Source organism: Brienomyrus brachyistius, chromosome 8, assembly GCF_023856365.1.
Source record: "Brienomyrus brachyistius isolate T26 chromosome 8, BBRACH_0.4, whole genome shotgun sequence".
Classification (NCBI taxonomy): Eukaryota; Metazoa; Chordata; class Actinopteri; order Osteoglossiformes; family Mormyridae; genus Brienomyrus; species Brienomyrus brachyistius.
Window position 1 is genome coordinate 7,951,542 of NC_064540.1, and position 17,239 is coordinate 7,968,780.

Here is a 17,239-nt window from a genome sequence, read left to right on the forward strand (position 1 = left end):
AAAGAATCAGACACACAGATATTATTTAGTCCATATACAATCCACTAACTATTTTTTGAATACAAAAATCAAAACAGGCAACTTCCTTATAATAAAACCCTTATGTTTAAGAGCTAAAAATAATTTCTCTTCTCTTCGTACAGCAGTAAGGATAGCAGTTAGTGTGTGAAAACACATGACCAAATACAGCAGGAACCTTCTGCTGAGCAACCACTCATGTCTCTATAAAAGCAGCAGCTCCAGAATCTTCTCTGAACTGTTAGGCATCCAGCACAGGTGAGTGAATCTTAATGTGACGCTGCATCCAATCCAATCCTAAATTTGGGCCATTGAGACAATTCATTATCCAGAGCAAAGTTATGCTTTTTTAAAGTCAGATTCCAAGTAAAAGCCCTAAATTGTCGGGTAAAATAACTAAATGATGCCATCCTTCTGTAAAATGCAATACTACTAATGCTAGCTGTGATAAGAAAATTACCAATAATGTTTTTCAGATTCCCGCCCAGATTCTACTCTTCTGTGTTGTCGTCCAAGGAGGTAAATAGCAGCTGCTCCCTTTATTAACAGCGTGATAATAAGGAAGAGAACAGTACAGCATGTGGCAAATCACAATCACACAATTGCATCTGGGGTCAATTCAGTCACTAGACCCACTGTAGAATTATCTGCCACTCTAACTGAGCAGATCCCTAATTCATACAGGTAAACCACACAAAAGACACCAGCTGAAAATCCTTAATTTACTTATTTCTAAAAACACCATTGTCTAGTTATAGAAACCTGAAAGTAGGAGTCATAAAATTTGTAAAATATATTTCAATAAGAAATTAACTGATTTCCAGCAGAGTGCATGTAAATTTCAAAATCTGGATAAAAACTACAAGAAGTAGCTGAAAACAAAATAAAGACATATGGAAATTCAGACCTAAAAGTAGAGGAGGGTATGATTTATAGGTGAGGTAAGACTTCAATAGGTAACACTAAGTATTTTGTCGATTCACGAACATATCAGGGAAAACATTCTTAAAGTTACAAATGGGTTTGACAGAAACAATTTAGTTACCAATACGACCATGCATTAGATAAGCAGGTAAAAAAAATATTTCAACCAGTAGTCACCTATTAAATAATGGTCTGAAAAATATATATAAATATATCAGTTTAGTAAAAATACCTATGCTGAAGCCTACTGTCAAATATCCATTTCAAACTGCCAAACATAATCATTGACAATGCAGCAAAAACTTGTTTTTTAAATCTGCTAATTTCAACCATCTTCTTCTGCAGTAAACCGCCATCATGGGTGATGGGGAAATGGAGTGTTTTGGCCCGGCGTCCATTTACCTCCGGAAGCCAGAGAAAGAGAGGATTGAAGCCCAGAACAAACCCTTTGATGCCAAAACGGCCTATTTTGTGGCTGAACCAAAGGAGATGTACCTCAAAGGGGTTCTTCAAAGTAGAGAGGGGGGCAAAGCCACTGTGAAGACTTTGTGTAACCAAGTAAGTACAACTGTGTACCTAACAGATTAATTACAGATCATTAGCACAAATTATTAAGATTTACAATTTAAAATATGTCCTACTTGAACTATGGTAATCACTACCAGTTTTGCAAGTAAAGCGATTCATGTATTCATTTTTATTTTAAAGGTCTATTGTGTGACTTTGCCTATATCTCGGGACAAATCTCTGTGTCTCCTTAAATCAGACCATTACAGTTAAGGAGGAGGACATTCACCCCATGAACCCTCCAAAGTACGATAAAATGGAGGACATGGCCATGATGACCCACCTCAATGAGCCCGCTGTGCTGTTCAACCTCAAAGAGCGTTACGCAGCCTGGATGATCTACGTGGGTATTTCTTTTAAATCTGTTTTATTGGTTTTTCTTCTAAATCGGTCATTTCATATAAATAAGTACATGTATGAATAAATGTTTACTTGCTGTATTGCAGACATACTCCGGGCTGTTCTGTGTCACTGTGAACCCCTACAAGTGGCTCCCAGTGTACGATGCTGTTGTTGTGGCCGGCTACAGGGGCAAGAAGAGAATTGAAGCTCCTCCCCACATCTTCTCCATCTCTGACAATGCCTTTCAGTTCATGCACACAGGTATGAATAACCCAAAAAGGGAATCTAGTGATTTTTAGTATAATAAGGAGTCATTAGAAATTGGATATTTTACATGTACAGATTTGCTAGTTATGCAATGTGATTATTTAGGGGTGAAAACTATGCATGGTTACAAAACATAAAACAACACATTTCCTAATTATTCTTGTAGATCGTGAGAACCAGTCAGTCTTGATTACGTAAGTATATCAATGCCATCTAACCTAAAACAAAGAACAGCTTGAAATCCAAAACATGCCTTATACCTGAGTCTATTTCCCATACTCACCCATAGTGGAGAATCCGGTGCAGGAAAGACTGTGAACACCAAACGTGTCATCCAGTACTTTGCCACAGTCGGCTCTTCAGACAAGAAAAAAGCTGAGCCTGTTCCTGGAAAAATGCAGGTGAGAGAGAAAAGCAAGGACTATGAATAAGGAACATATATACAGAAGCAAGAGTCTCAATGCTCCAGTGTCTCCTGTAGGGTTCCCTGGAAGATCAAATCGTTGCAGCGAACCCTCTGCTGGAGGCTTATGGTAATGCCAAGACTGTGAGGAATGACAACTCCTCTCGTTTTGTAAGTTATTTAATCTAATTTTTCCTGAAATTTCACTCACAGAATTAGCTGCAAAATGACCATTTTAAAATTTCAACACTTTCATTATGTTACAGGGTAAATTCATCAGAATCCATTTTGGCCAAACAGGGAAACTGGCTTCTGCTGATATTGAAACTTGTAAGTTCTCATCTCCCAAATGATTTACTTCAATTTAATTCAGCACAAAATGATAAATTAACATAAATTAAACTCCTAATGACAGATTTGCTGGAAAAGTCAAGAGTCACTTTCCAGCTGTCAGCTGAGAGAAGCTACCACATCTTCTATCAACTTATGACAGGCCACAAACCAGAGCTGCTTGGTATGTACCCAGTGTCTGGGGTAAACTGGGGTTTAATACCTGCAGATTACATCTGTAAATGTTTTCTTCATCTTTACAGAGGCACTTCTGATCACTACCAATCCATACGACTACCCCATGATCAGTCAAGGGGAGATTACTGTTAAAAGTATCAATGATATTGAAGAATTTATAGCCACAGATGTGAGTAAATGGTTAATGAACATCATGTTCTTCCAACCACACAAGTAACAACAGCAATCTGTCTCAGCAGTCTTGGAATTAAATTCATGTTTCTGTTCTGAATTATGCAGACTGCCATTGACATCTTGGGCTTTAATGCTGAGGAGAAACTGGGCATCTACAAACTGACTGGAGCAGTGATGCATCATGGGAACATGAAGTTCAAGCAGAAGCAGAGAGAGGAGCAGGCAGAACCTGATGGCACTGAGGGTAACTGATATGATAACCTCAACCACAAAATAATTTACCCAATGTTATAGATCATTAACCAAACATATTGTTCGTATTTCAGTGGCCGATAAAATCGCCTACCTCATGGGCCTGAACTCAGCTGACATGCTGAAGGCTCTGTGCTACCCCAGAGTGAAGGTTGGGAATGAGTTTGTGACCAAGGGGCAGACTGTACCTCAGGTAAGGAATGTAGAGTTTACATTGTAAGTACTCAGTAAATATTTCACAGGTTTGGTATAATTTGCACTTACTACTGCTAAGATATTGGCACTACAAGAGTTAAATTTTATTTTAATTATATTATTAATAGTATATCTCATAGAAACGCTGCTCTTCTTTGTAAACAAGGTTAACAATGCTACTATGGTAATGTGTAAATACACCAATGAGAGTTTAGAGAAAAAATCTATTCTTTTTGCAACGATTAGGTGAACAATTCCGTTAGCGCCCTCTGCAAATCAGTCTACGAGAAAATGTTCTTGTGGATGGTGATTCGCATCAATGAGATGTTGGACACCAAGCAGCAGAGACAGTTCTTCATTGGTGTGCTGGACATCGCCGGCTTTGAAATCTTTGATGTGAGTTGATATTATTAGTGCTTATACTACAATGACATTTCATTTATTATGATTTTACCTGTAATTTGAAGCATATAATAAAATGTACTGTTTCTCACATCAGTTCAACACATTGGAGCAGCTGTGCATCAACTTCACTAATGAGAAACTGCAACAGTTCTTCAACCATCACATGTTTGTGCTGGAACAAGAGGAGTACAAGAAAGAGGGTATTGATTGGGAGTTCATTGACTTTGGTATGGACTTGGCTGCCTGCATTGAACTTATTGAGAAGGTATGTGATATGGACACTATTCTATGTGAATAAATTCCTCCCTTATCTCATCATTAAGCATCAATAATCTGTTGTGTCTTCAACAGCCAATGGGCATCTTCTCCATCCTTGAAGAGGAGTGCATGTTCCCCAAGGCTACAGATACAAGCTTCAAAAACAAGCTGTATGACCAACATATGGGCAAATGTAACGCATTCCAGAAGCCCAAGCCTGCCAAAGGCAAGGCTGAGGCCCACTTCTCCCTGGTGCACTATGCTGGCACTGTGGATTACAACATCGCCGGCTGGCTGGACAAGAACAAGGATCCTCTGAATGAATCTGTTGTGCAACTCTACCAGAAGTCTGCGCTGAAATTACTGGCCTTTTTGTATGCAGCTCATGGTGCAGGAGACGGTATTTACAATTTTAAACTTGTATATATACTGTAGAAAGGATTTGGATAACAGGATCAGGAAGACTGATAATCATAATGATATATGTATCAATAAATTAGATCATGATGAAAAACCTTTTATATGTAAACAGAGGGTGGTGGTGGCAAGAAGGCAGGCAAGAAGAAGGGTGGCTCCTTCCAGACTGTGTCTGCTCTGTTCAGGGTAAAGTACATATTGTAATCAGTTACTGTCTGCAATATCTATATATGCCCCCATCTTATGTCAATGATACATCCTGTCATCCTACAGGAGAACCTGGGCAAGCTGATGACCAACCTGAGAAGCACTCACCCTCACTTTGTGCGCTGCCTGATTCCAAACGAATCAAAGACACCAGGTTTGACCAGCACTGCACATTACGTCAACTGCGTAAACATCAGTATTAAAGGAGTTTCACGAGATTTATATAAGCAATAACATACGAGAAGTAGTGTGATTGTACTCCAATAAATCTTGGCCTGTGGTCTGGTGTCTACGACCAAGTCACAAGACAAGTAACAGATAATACTTTGTAGGATTACATTCCAACACAACAATGGTTACTGCCTACGACCAAATCACAGCCATGAAGTACAACCGCGTGACTTACAGTATGTTATTGTTTTATACAACGGTTCATTAAGTAACATTTAGAAGGTAACAGTAATAAGCCACAACAGATAATACTTTGTTGGATTACATTCCAACACAACACTGGTCACTCTCCCTCAAATACTTAGAAAAATTTAAGATTAAATAACAGTTCATATATACACCTGTAAAGCAGAGTGATACATCTCATGTGAAATGCTCGAGGATGGGTATACTCTGATAATGGCAATAATAGAACACCTCTTGTCCAATCAGATATGTTGGCTAGAACTATATAATCTGATTTTATGTATAATTCCTTTAATTGCATTTGTCCTCCAGGTCTGATGGAGAACTTCCTGGTTATCCATCAGCTGAGGTGTAACGGTGTGCTGGAAGGTATCAGGATCTGCAGAAAGGGTTTCCCCAGCAGAATCATCTATGGTGACTTCAAGCAGAGGTCATTTCACACACTTCTCTTTCATGGATTATTCTATAAAGAGAATAGCTTTTCTAATTAAATATCATTTGTAAATAGATGTATAACTAATAACAGCTAAACATAAATCACAGATACAAAGTCCTGAATGCCAGTGTGATTCCGGAAGGACAGTTCATTGATAACAAGAAGGCTTCAGAGAAGCTCTTGGGTTCAATTGATGTCGACCACACTCAGTACAAGTTTGGCCACACCAAGGTAAAAGGCTGAAGATATCTGTGTTATGCTATTTCTAACACACATTGCAGGATTCATAATAACTGTTATTTACCTAATATCTACTACATCTGTTACCAGGTGTTCTTTAAAGCCGGTCTGTTGGGTCAACTGGAGGAGATGCGAGATGAGAAACTGGCCTCTTTGGTCACCATGACTCAGGCCCTGTGCCGTGGGTACCTCATGAGACGGGAGTTCGTAAAGATGATGGAGAGGAGGTAAATTGTTGAATGCATTAGAATGTTTGCACCCTTAGTCTCGTGGTTTTCTTCTGAGTACTTTTTCTCTCACAGTCCAAACACATGCATATAGGAGAGACTCTAAAATGTCTGCTGTGTGTGACTGCGTATGTGAATTTCCATGTTGATGTGTCCTTGTATGAAGTTGCATCCCATTCTGGGTGTACCTCAGCCATGTGCCCCATGCTTACCAGCCTCAAGGTCCGGGAAACCCTAGCCGGGAAAAGCAATAAGAAGATGCATAGATGGATAGATATGTAGCAAAATGCTGTATTAAGTAGCATGAAAATTTAAAATTCAGTTTCATTTAATTATAGCGTATTATTGTCAGTTATTTTAGCAATTATTACAATGTGTCATTTTGAAATACAAATGGATAACATGTACAAATCTGGCAGACTGCCTAAATTCTCTTGTGCTCTTGTTTCAGAGAGTCCATTTACAGCATCCAGTACAACATCCGCTCATTCATGAATGTGAAACACTGGCCATGGATGAAAGTGTACTTCAAGATCAAGCCACTCCTGAAGAGCGCAGAAGCTGAGAAGGAAATGGCCAACATGAAGGAAGAATTTGGGAAAACCAAAGAAGACCTGGCAAAAGCACTGGCCAAGAAGAAGGAGCTGGAGGAGAAAATGGTTTCTCTTCTGCAGGAGAAGAATGACCTGCAGTTACAAGTGCAGTCAGTACGTAAATCATCTGATTTTGTGATAGAGATATGAAAATACTCTAACCATAATGACTGGTAAAAATTGTTTAGTAAAGAGTAATTTTGATATTTCAACTTAAAAATATAGTTCACTTGTTTTACATTTAGGAAACTGAAAATCTCTCAGATGCAGAGGAGAGGTGTGAGGGTCTCATCAAAAGTAAAATCCAGCTTGAAGCAAAACTCAAAGAGACAAATGAGAGGCTGGAGGATGAGGAGGAAATCAATGCTGAGTTGACTGCCAAGAAGAGGAAACTGGAGGATGAGTGCTCTGAGCTGAAGAAGGACATTGATGACTTGGAGCTGACCTTGGCTAAAGTGGAGAAGGAGAAACATGCCACAGAAAACAAGGTTAATGTTAAATCATTTAAAAAATGATACATATGACTATTTCCTTAACTCATTGTAACCAAGTATGGAATGCTTTCCTCTCAGGTTAAAAACCTGACTGAGGAGATGGCCACTCAGGATGAGAGCCTTGCCAAGTTGACCAAGGAGAAGAAAGCCCTCCAAGAATCACACCAGCAGACCCTGGATGATCTCCAAGCAGAAGAAGACAAAGTCAACACTCTGACCAAAGCCAAGACCAAGCTTGAACAGCAAGTGGATGATGTAAGGAGATAATTAAGTGTTTTATGCCTCTCAATACCAAAAAAAATATGTTTCAGATCAATAACTTGATTTTATTTGTAGCTTGAAGGCTCTCTGGAACAAGAGAAAAAGCTACGCATGGACCTTGAGAGAGCCAAGAGAAAGCTTGAGGGAGACCTGAAACTTGCCCAGGAATCTATAATGGACCTGGAGAATGACAAGCAGCAGTCAGAGGAGAAGATAAAGAAGTAAGAGTATTCTACAAATAGACCTGCAAAAAATTCCCAGGACCAATTTTAACCCACATGTAAAAATGATACTCAATATTAAGAATGTGCGATTACTGTCCACAGGAAGGACTTTGAGACTAGTCAACTTCTGAGCAAAATTGAGGATGAACAGTCACTGGGTGCTCAGCTTCAGAAAAAGATTAAAGAGCTCCAGGTAAACTCTAGGTACTTCAAAGGAACAATGTGGAGAAATCTAGTACTATGACTTACACACTCTCATGTATTTCAGGCTCGTATTGAGGAGCTCGAGGAAGAAATTGAGGCTGAACGTGCTGCCAGGGCCAAGGTTGAGAAACAGAGGGCTGATCTGTCCAGGGAACTTGAGGAGATCAGTGAGAGGCTTGAGGAAGCTGGTGGTGCAACCGCTGCTCAGATCGAGATGAACAAGAAACGTGAGGCTGAGTTCCAGAAGCTGCGCCGTGATCTTGAAGAGTCCACCCTGCAGCATGAGGCTACAGCTGCTGCCCTCCGTAAGAAGCAGGCTGACAGTGTAGCAGAGCTGGGGGAACAAATCGACAACCTTCAACGTGTCAAGCAGAAGCTGGAGAAGGAGAAGAGTGAATACAAAATGGAAATCGATGACCTGAGCAGCAACATGGAGGCTGTTGCAAAATCAAAGGTATGAGGAATGTAGGATGTTTGAGGTAATTAAAACTGATTTGTGGACATCATGCATTTTAAATAAAAAAAATTACATTTTGACAGGCCAACTTGGAGAAAATGTGCCGCACCCTTGAAGATCAACTAAGTGAACTCAAGTCAAAGAATGATGAAAATGTTCGCCAGCTAAATGACATGAGTGCACAGAGAGCAAGACTCCAGACTGAGAATGGTAGGTAAAATACAGACATCGTTTAAGCAATAAATATCAAGAGAAGTGCAACATTATGATTTTGTTTCATGTACTTATTTAGGTGAATTTGGTCGGCAGCTTGAAGAGAAAGAAGCTCTTGTTTCACAGCTGACTAGAGGTAAACAGGCCTACACACAGCAGATTGAGGAGCTCAAGAGGCATATTGAAGAGGAAGTCAAGGTAACTAGAACTGTAGTTCGAAATATCAAAGAGTACGATACACCTTGATTTAGAGCAATATCGTCTCTATGGGATACATAATATTTCCATACGGTGGAAGATGAATGCCTTTTTGAGACTCGTTCTCGTTTGCTTTTTTCCTCATTCAAAAAACATGCAACATAAGTGAACTGAAGTATCTGATTAGACTGTATGTCTGACGGAGTGTGCACCTGACAGCGATTGGTTGGTTGGTTCTTGTCACGCACCAATTGCAATGCAAATATTATTCATACTGCTGATAGGGACAGCCCTAGAAAGAATGTAATCAAACTGTTTTTTCCTATTTTTGATTTACAGGCCAAGAATGCCCTGGCCCATGCTGTGCAATCAGCCCGCCATGACTGTGACCTCCTCAGAGAGCAATATGAGGAGGAGCAGGAGGCCAAGGCTGAACTGCAGCGTGGAATGTCCAAGGCCAACAGTGAGGTGGCTCAGTGGAGGAGCAAATATGAGACTGATGCCATCCAGCGTACTGAGGAACTCGAGGAGGCCAAGTAACTACACTGATTCTACATCTTCACTTAACTCCATAAATAAATGTAAAAATAATTCAGCTGAAACTAAAATTTGACTCTCCACAGGAAAAAGCTTGCTCAGCGTCTACAGGATGCAGAGGAATCTATTGAGGCCGTCAATGCCAAATGTGCTTCTCTGGAGAAGACCAAACAGAGACTGCAGGGTGAGGTGGAGGACCTCATGATCGATGTAGAGAGGGCAAACTCTTTGGCTGCTAATCTGGATAAGAAGCAGAGAAACTTTGACAAGGTAAACAAACATATCGAGAGAATTCCCTGCCAGTTTGCCAGCATAAACAAGAAGGAGAAATTTACTTCTAATGCTAACTACCTGCCTTCAACTTCATTTTGTGTTCAATATTTTCTAGGTCCTGGCAGAATGGAAACAGAAGTATGAGGAAAGTCAGGCAGAGCTGGAAGGGGCTCAGAAAGAGGCTCGTTCTCTCAGCACTGAACTGTTCAAGATGAAGAACTCCTATGAGGAAACTCTGGACCACCTGGAGACCATGAAGAGGGAGAACAAGAACCTGCAGCGTATGTTTCCATATTGATTTTAATAGACTCAAACTCCATGAAAATTACACTAATTATACCCTATTACAGAAGCTTATTAATTAGATTCATTTTCTTCCATAATAATATCTATTCGTTTACTCTTCAGAGGAGATCTCAGACCTGACTGAACAAATCGGTGAGACTGGAAAGACCATCCATGAGCTTGAGAAGGCCAAGAAGACAGTAGAGACAGAAAAGACAGAAATCCAGACTGCTCTAGAGGAAGCCGAGGTAATCACACCGTAAAGTTGGGGGAGAAATTAGGACGATTAGGATGATTCCTAGGGCCCCTGACTGACCAGGGCCCTGAAAATATTAAAAAATAATTGGATTGGTCTGGGTTGGGGGACCAATACGACAAGCTTTCATGAGGCACAAAATCTCTGTCACATCCATAAAACATAAGAATATAAGAAGATATAAGATAATTTTACAAACAAGAGGAGGCCATTCAGCCCATCAAGCTCATTTGGGAGAATTCAGATTTTAGCTTGTAAAATCTTATCTTACTCTGACTAAAAGGAACCCAAGGTTTTAGCTCGTGCAACACTAACATGACAACTATTCCGTACTCTAACTGCACACTGTATACTGTAAAGAAGTGCTTTATCAGTAGTACCACAAAATAACAAAAAAAAATGCTGGGGTACATGAGGTATTACATGTATTTTTCATCATTTACCTTCACAGGGCACACTGGAGCATGAGGAGTCCAAGATCCTACGTGTCCAGCTGGAGCTCAACCAGGTCAAGGGTGAAATTGACAGGAAGCTGGCTGAGAAAGATGAGGAGATGGAGCAGATCAAGAGGAACAGCCAGAGGGTCATTGATTCCATGCAGAGCACTTTGGATGCAGAAGTCAGGAGCAGAAATGATGCTCTGAGGGTCAAGAAGAAGATGGAGGGAGACCTCAATGAAATGGAGATTCAGCTCAGCCATGCCAACCGTCAGGCTGCTGAGGCCCAGAAACAACTGAGAAATGTCCAGGGACAGCTCAAGGTATGTATACAGTTATCCTGACAATAAAAGGGAAGAGTGTATCTCTCAGTAAGAAGATAATGGAAGACATGTTATTCTACAGGATGCCCAACTGCACCTTGATGAAGCAGTCAGGGGACAGGAGGACATGAAGGAGCAGGTTGCCATGGTGGAGCGCAGGAACACTCTGATGCTGGCTGAGACTGAGGAGCTGAGGGCTGCTCTGGAGCAGACAGAGAGAGGCCGCAAAGTGGCTGAGCAGGAGCTGGTCGATGCCAGTGAGCGTGTTGGACTGCTGCACTCCCAGGTATGTTGAATATATCAAACGTCATGTATGATCTCCCTGGAGTTATCGCTCCAATTAAGTTGTGTATGTTATAATGAATATATATGTCAATGTCTTTCAGAACACCAGCCTGATTAATACCAAGAAGAAGCTTGAAGGTGACCTTGTTCAGGTCCAGGGTGAGGTGGACGATGTCATTCAGGAAGCCAGAAATGCAGAGGAGAAGGCCAAGAAGGCCATTACTGATGTGAGTCACGTATTAAAACAAAAATTACTTTGAGACCATAAAACAGTACAATATGCAGATCCAGCATCATTTGTGTAAACAACAATTGCGGCTTAACCATTCAGGCTGCCATGATGGCAGAGGAGCTGAAGAAGGAGCAGGACACCAGCGCCCACCTGGAGAGGATGAAGAAGAACCTCGAGGTTACAGTGAAGGACCTGCAGCACCGTCTGGATGAGGCTGAGAGCCTGGCCATGAAGGGTGGAAAGAAACAGCTCCAGAAACTGGAAGCCAGGGTGAGCAATACAACTGATATACTGTGTTTATGAGAAGGCTACTAACCTCTTATTATTTGGTAACTTTAAAGTGAAAAAATGGATGGACTTACATTGTCCATATGTTGTACATTATTAGCATATTACTGCTTTACCATTTGACAAATATTTGAGAAAGCCACAGGAAAAAAATCTCAAATTCTACATTTAAGGTACGTGAGCTGGAATCTGAGATTGAAGCTGAACAGAGACGTGGAGCCGATGCTGTTAAAGGTGTCCGGAAATACGAGAGGAGGGTCAAGGAGCTTACCTACCAGGTAGATTTTTATATATGTTTATATAAACCTTTATATTAATTTTTACAGAAACATGGCAGACAGTACAGCGAGGACAGCAGGTATCTAATAATCTATAATTTCTGTAGACTGAGGAGGACAAGAAGAATGTGAACAGACTGCAGGATCTGGTGGACAAGCTGCAGCTGAAAGTGAAGTCCTACAAGAGACAGGCTGAGGAAGCTGTAAGTATCATTTTCTATATAAGATGCTAATTTCCTCATTCCAAAGCTGAGCCACAATATGATTTCCACAAAATTTACATGAAACTCATTCTGATCATTGTCATCCCCTGCTAAGCCGATTCCTCTGTTTTGAGCCATGCGCATTTGTCATACTTCTCGTTTCTGCCCTTCTGTGATTTACTACACCTGCTTCTCATTGTGCTTCCTTATTAGTCCCTGTTATACAGTAAGTGCCTCCCAGTGCTTTGCTCTCCAGTCCTGACATTGATGCTGCTATCCCTGTTAGTTTAGTTGTGAGTCCCAGTTTTGAGCTTCCCTGTGTTTTCCCGTATTTTGATTTAGACTAAATCCACCTTGTTTTTGCCCTGATCCCTGTTCCTGTGCCCTTCGTCCCGTCCGACACAACACTGATCCTCTCATGAAATATTATGACTGTATGACCTGCATCTTGAACCAAGACATTATCTCTAAAATGTTTTGCATTTTGAGTCTTTAACGAGTACAATTTGTCTTAAAAGTTAAAAAGCTTGCATTTGTATACTTATTTTAAAAGGGAAGGTTGAATCAGTTCCAATTTCTAATATTTCCTAAAAATCTTTACTTATAAAAAAGCTACCAATATGGTCCAGATAATGGTGAAATTCCCAACATGTATTATCTGTGAATCGATCAATGAAAATGCCAACTTGAACTGATGAGATCTTTGACCGCTGTACAGGAGGAGCAGGCCAACACTCACCTGTCCAGGTTCAGGAAGGTGCAGCATGAGATGGAGGAAGCCCAGGAGCGTGCCGACATCGCTGAGTCTCAGGTCAACAAGCTGAGAGCCAAGAGCCGTGAAGCTGGAAAGGTACAATAAGTTCCAGTCATGCTTATCACACTGCACTCTATGGTTAAGGATGTCAGGTATAAGGCAGCGTACGTCCCACATGGATATCCGTCTGCCACACTGACTCTCAGCAATTTAGAGACACCATCCATCCAACCATCCATCTCCTATCGCCAATCCACCTAACAGCTGGATCCACACAGACACTGGGAGGACCTATAAACTTCATACACAATGTCAGGGGAGGGATTTAAACCCCGGAGGTGGGAGGCTACAGTGCTCATCGACTGTGCTAGCTCCACATACTTTAGCATTACCAGAGATTTTTTACTTTTACTGCATAATAAACTGCGTTACTATAACTGTGAAAGCAAATATAAAGAATCTAAAGCATTCTAACTGATTGTCTTATTTCTTTAAAGGGCAAGGAGGCCGAATGAGGGATGAAAACAGCCTGAGACAAAGTTACAAGAAACCATATAATATGACTTTCTTATAAATTGTCTTTCTGCAAAAATTGTCAATAAAGTTACTTATTCATGTCTGCAAAAAACCTGGTAATTTTTTTCATTAATATGTCTACGTATCACCTTTACAACACTGAAATCGATCATTAATACTTTTTAGAACTTGAAGCATTGTTGGACCATTTAAAAGGCAAATTCTTATGCCATTCATGTTCATCAATTCATCAATCTCTCTTGCAAAATTTAACAAGAGACCACATTTCCACTAGCACTAAGAACAGTGTGGCAAAATGTTTTGGAAAATGGCTTTGGTATCATACATACATATTTTGCTGTAGGCTGGCAGATGTAATTTTACAAAGCAACAGACTACAGTGCATAACAGGTCACTAATCTTTTGTTTTCAATTGCAGATATGGTGTTTAAGGCTACGTTCACACTTCCAGCCACATCGTTCAATTCCGATTTTTTGCTCAGATCGAATTTGTCTTGACGGTTCACATTCATAACTACAAGTGACCTGTATCTGACTGTAATGTGATCGCATCGATCCTCCAAAACGTCACACATGCGCACATTGATACGTTTTTACACGGGTCAACTGCATCGCCAACAAGAAACGTCATATCTGTGGGACGACTCATGGCATTAGAAACGGAGGCATTAGTAGCTCACGCATGTATCGCACTTTGCTCTGGAGGACAATAAACAGTGAATCAGCTGTACATGAGCAGGTCGAAAAGGAGAAAAAAAGTCAGGCGTCTAGCTTTTTCTGTTATCGCAGCTCTGCTCCATTTTTATTTTCCCGCGCTGCCGGTGCAGACTGATGATGTCAGCGCAAGCGTATAACCAAAAAATCCACATGAATTCCGATCTGAGCGTTCACATTTAGGTCGCATGGCCGCGAATAGGATCCATCCATCCATCCATTTTCCAAACCGCTTATCCTATTGGGTCGCGGGGGGTCCGGAGCCTATCCCGGAATCAATGGGCACGAGGCAGGGAACAACCCAGGATGGGGGGCCAGCCCATCACAGGGCACACTCACACACCAGTCACTCACACATGCACACCTACGGGCAATTCAGCAACTCCAATTAGCCTCAGCATGTTTTTTGGACTGTGGGGGGAAACCGGAGTACCCGGAGGAAACCCCACGACGACACGGGGAGAACATGCAAACTCCGCACACATGTGACCCAGGCGGAGACTCGAACCCGGGTCCCAGAGGTGTGAGGCGACAGTGCTAACCACTGCACCACCATGCCGCCCCCGCGAATAGGATACGTATGAGATTTAGTACCACATATGAAAGTGACACAAATCAGATCAGATTTGTGTGTCTACACAGCCCTGAAAAGATCAGATCAGTGTCACATTAAGGCAAAAAATCCGATTTGAGTCACTTCAGCATGGCAGTGTGAACGTACGTAGTCTAAGTCGTCTCAAAACCTGTGCACATAAAAAAACCATGCGCCCATAAGCGCTTGTGAGCAGAAAACCCAAACTTTCTATGCGCTCGCGTCTGCACCACACTCGCTCGCCTGCTTGGTGTTAAATTAGTCTCAAAACCTGATCCACACGCACATATGAACATGAAATATTAAAACAGGATCTCTGAAAAATACTAACTTAGTTTTTCTTGCTCTGACACCATGACAGAGTGGGAAACTGGCTGTTCTGTCATCGACTGGTCAATAATGTGTTTCTTCTTCTTCCAAAGCAAACAGCTAGTCACACGATTTAAAGTTACAAATAAACGAAGTGGAGAAATCACTCCAAAGTCTCAAAACCCAACCTGCCGAACGGGCAAGTGTTGCGCGAGCACGCAGAGCGAGAGCATGAAGAGAGGATGGGTTTTCTGCTCGCGAGTGCATTATATGTGGGCTCTCAAGCCCGTTCCAGTTCATGCATCCACAGAACAATTTGCCATTCTCAAGCCTCGCAACTCTTACATCCCCACATGCGCAAAACAGAAATAAATAAATGAATTAAATGTTCATCATATAACGACATTGCTTCTGTACTATTTTAATCCTGATGTATTTCATGTAGATCAAATCATTATAACACTGAGAACGTTATAACTAAAATAATGCTTGATTTTAAGTGATCAATAAATATCTAGGCTTAAAAAATGTTAAGGCAATAAATATCTAACTTTGAAAAGTTATCGTAGACAACTAAAAAAATAAAATGAAGATATAAAATGTTTAGATTTATAATACTTTGACAATCGTGAAATGGATCATGCAGAAATATATGCGTAGGACATTTTTTCCAATCACGTTAAACAGATCAACTTCACTTTGAAAACTCATCAAATGGATGAAGAATGTGTTTCTCTGTTGTCTGCAGATGCGTCCACACAACCGGATGGGCCTGAGAGCAGCAGGGCCTGAGAAAGGTGGCTGCAGCCATATATTATTGCTTTTTTGCATGTGTTTTGCAGCACGAGCGTGTACAGAGGATGGATTCTCATACATGCAAATGGGGTCTTATGTGCGCGGGTTTTGAGACTAAACGCCGTTTCCTGTATCCTATTCATTTCAATGTGTATAGCACATTTAAGCATTACATTGCCTCAAAGCACTTTACATTATTCCTGCCCAATCCCTACATTTGCAATATACAGCAAGCCAGAGGCGACAACAGCAAAAAAAAGCTTAGTAGGAAAAAATCTTAGGAGAAACCAGACTCAAAGTGGGAGCCCGTTCTCCTAGGGTCTGAATTAATTCAACTTTGTTAGCGAATAGTGTTGGGCTTATTGTACCATGGGAAATGTACTTTGCTTCAACAACACTGTGAAAAGAAAAAAAGCAATACCGAATGGGGAAATAAGTTGGTGCACAAACTAAACATTTATCCACGTATTTGCTGCTTAGCCTAAACCCCGCTACCTGTTAGCATAGGCCACGCATTAATCCTTTCCCAGCTAACATGTCCATGTGGGCTTTATGGGTTGTAACTGGGCATGTGCTTCGACTGGGCAATTCAATTGGGACCCATTTGTGTTACTGATCTGGGTCACATATGGGTTGGTCCATTTGTGTTTCCTGTGTAGGACCCATATAGGTTTTATCAGGGCAATCACATATGGGCTCATACTGGGTATTCAGTATGGGACCCTTTAGGGTTACACATTTGTGTCACATACTGGCAGGTCCATATAGGTTATATGGGTTACCTGGGTAGGGCCCATATAGGTCATATCAGGCCAAACACATATTGGCCTCATCTGAGATGGATACTAGCACAGTGGAATTGTTTTGTGGTTAACATTTGAAAAAGCAAAGGACCAAAATGTTAGCGTCAGGTCCAAAGCCAGCATCTGTTATAGTATGGGGTGTGTCAGTGCCCATGGTATGGGCAATTTGCTAATCTGTGACGGCACCATTTATGCACAAAGATTTCTACCAGTTTTGGAGCGACATATGCTACCATCCAGATCCTTTTTCAGAGGCACCCTGCAGGACAACGTTAGGATTACCAGATAATGGCTGTGTAAGCAGAGACTGTAGGTATTAGACTGTCCCGCCTGACCTGTCAAAAATCAAGAATAGCTGATTATAAGAAGTGCAAAATACAAAAATTATTTCCCTCTTACAATTCTACAGCTGAAGAC

The 17,239-nt window shown here is 41.1% G+C and overlaps 1 protein-coding gene and 1 long non-coding RNA gene across 2 annotated transcripts in view; one reads left to right on the forward strand and one right to left on the reverse strand.

Annotated features, from left to right (window-relative positions):
- The window catches only part of LOC125747568 (uncharacterized), a 42,888-nt gene extending 40,428 nt beyond the window's left edge, over positions 1-2,460 (reverse strand). Inside the window, exon 1 of the long non-coding RNA XR_007399336.1 lies at positions 2,379-2,460. This is a non-coding gene — a long non-coding RNA (uncharacterized LOC125747568). The remainder of the gene's footprint in view (positions 1-2,378) is intronic.
- On the forward strand, positions 192-13,700 carry LOC125747548 (myosin heavy chain, fast skeletal muscle-like). The gene is made up of 41 exons (XM_049022898.1): positions 192-276; positions 495-537; positions 1,288-1,500; positions 1,709-1,852; positions 1,956-2,112; positions 2,285-2,312; positions 2,408-2,519; positions 2,600-2,692; positions 2,788-2,851; positions 2,937-3,035; positions 3,115-3,218; positions 3,329-3,467; positions 3,550-3,668; positions 3,917-4,066; positions 4,170-4,340; positions 4,427-4,733; positions 4,866-4,936; positions 5,024-5,111; positions 5,687-5,804; positions 5,918-6,041; positions 6,141-6,277; positions 6,729-6,984; positions 7,116-7,358; positions 7,443-7,619; positions 7,701-7,846; positions 7,952-8,042; positions 8,118-8,507; positions 8,594-8,720; positions 8,803-8,921; positions 9,261-9,457; positions 9,545-9,728; positions 9,847-10,012; positions 10,140-10,264; positions 10,724-11,032; positions 11,115-11,318; positions 11,419-11,544; positions 11,649-11,819; positions 12,011-12,115; positions 12,223-12,318; positions 13,037-13,168; positions 13,570-13,700. Exons 3-41 carry the CDS (start codon positions 1,300-1,302, stop codon positions 13,585-13,587), a joined length of 5,808 nt encoding a protein of 1,935 aa, XP_048878855.1. The 5' UTR covers positions 192-276; positions 495-537; positions 1,288-1,299; the 3' UTR covers positions 13,588-13,700.
- Positions 13,701-17,239: the final 3,539 nt, after the last annotated feature.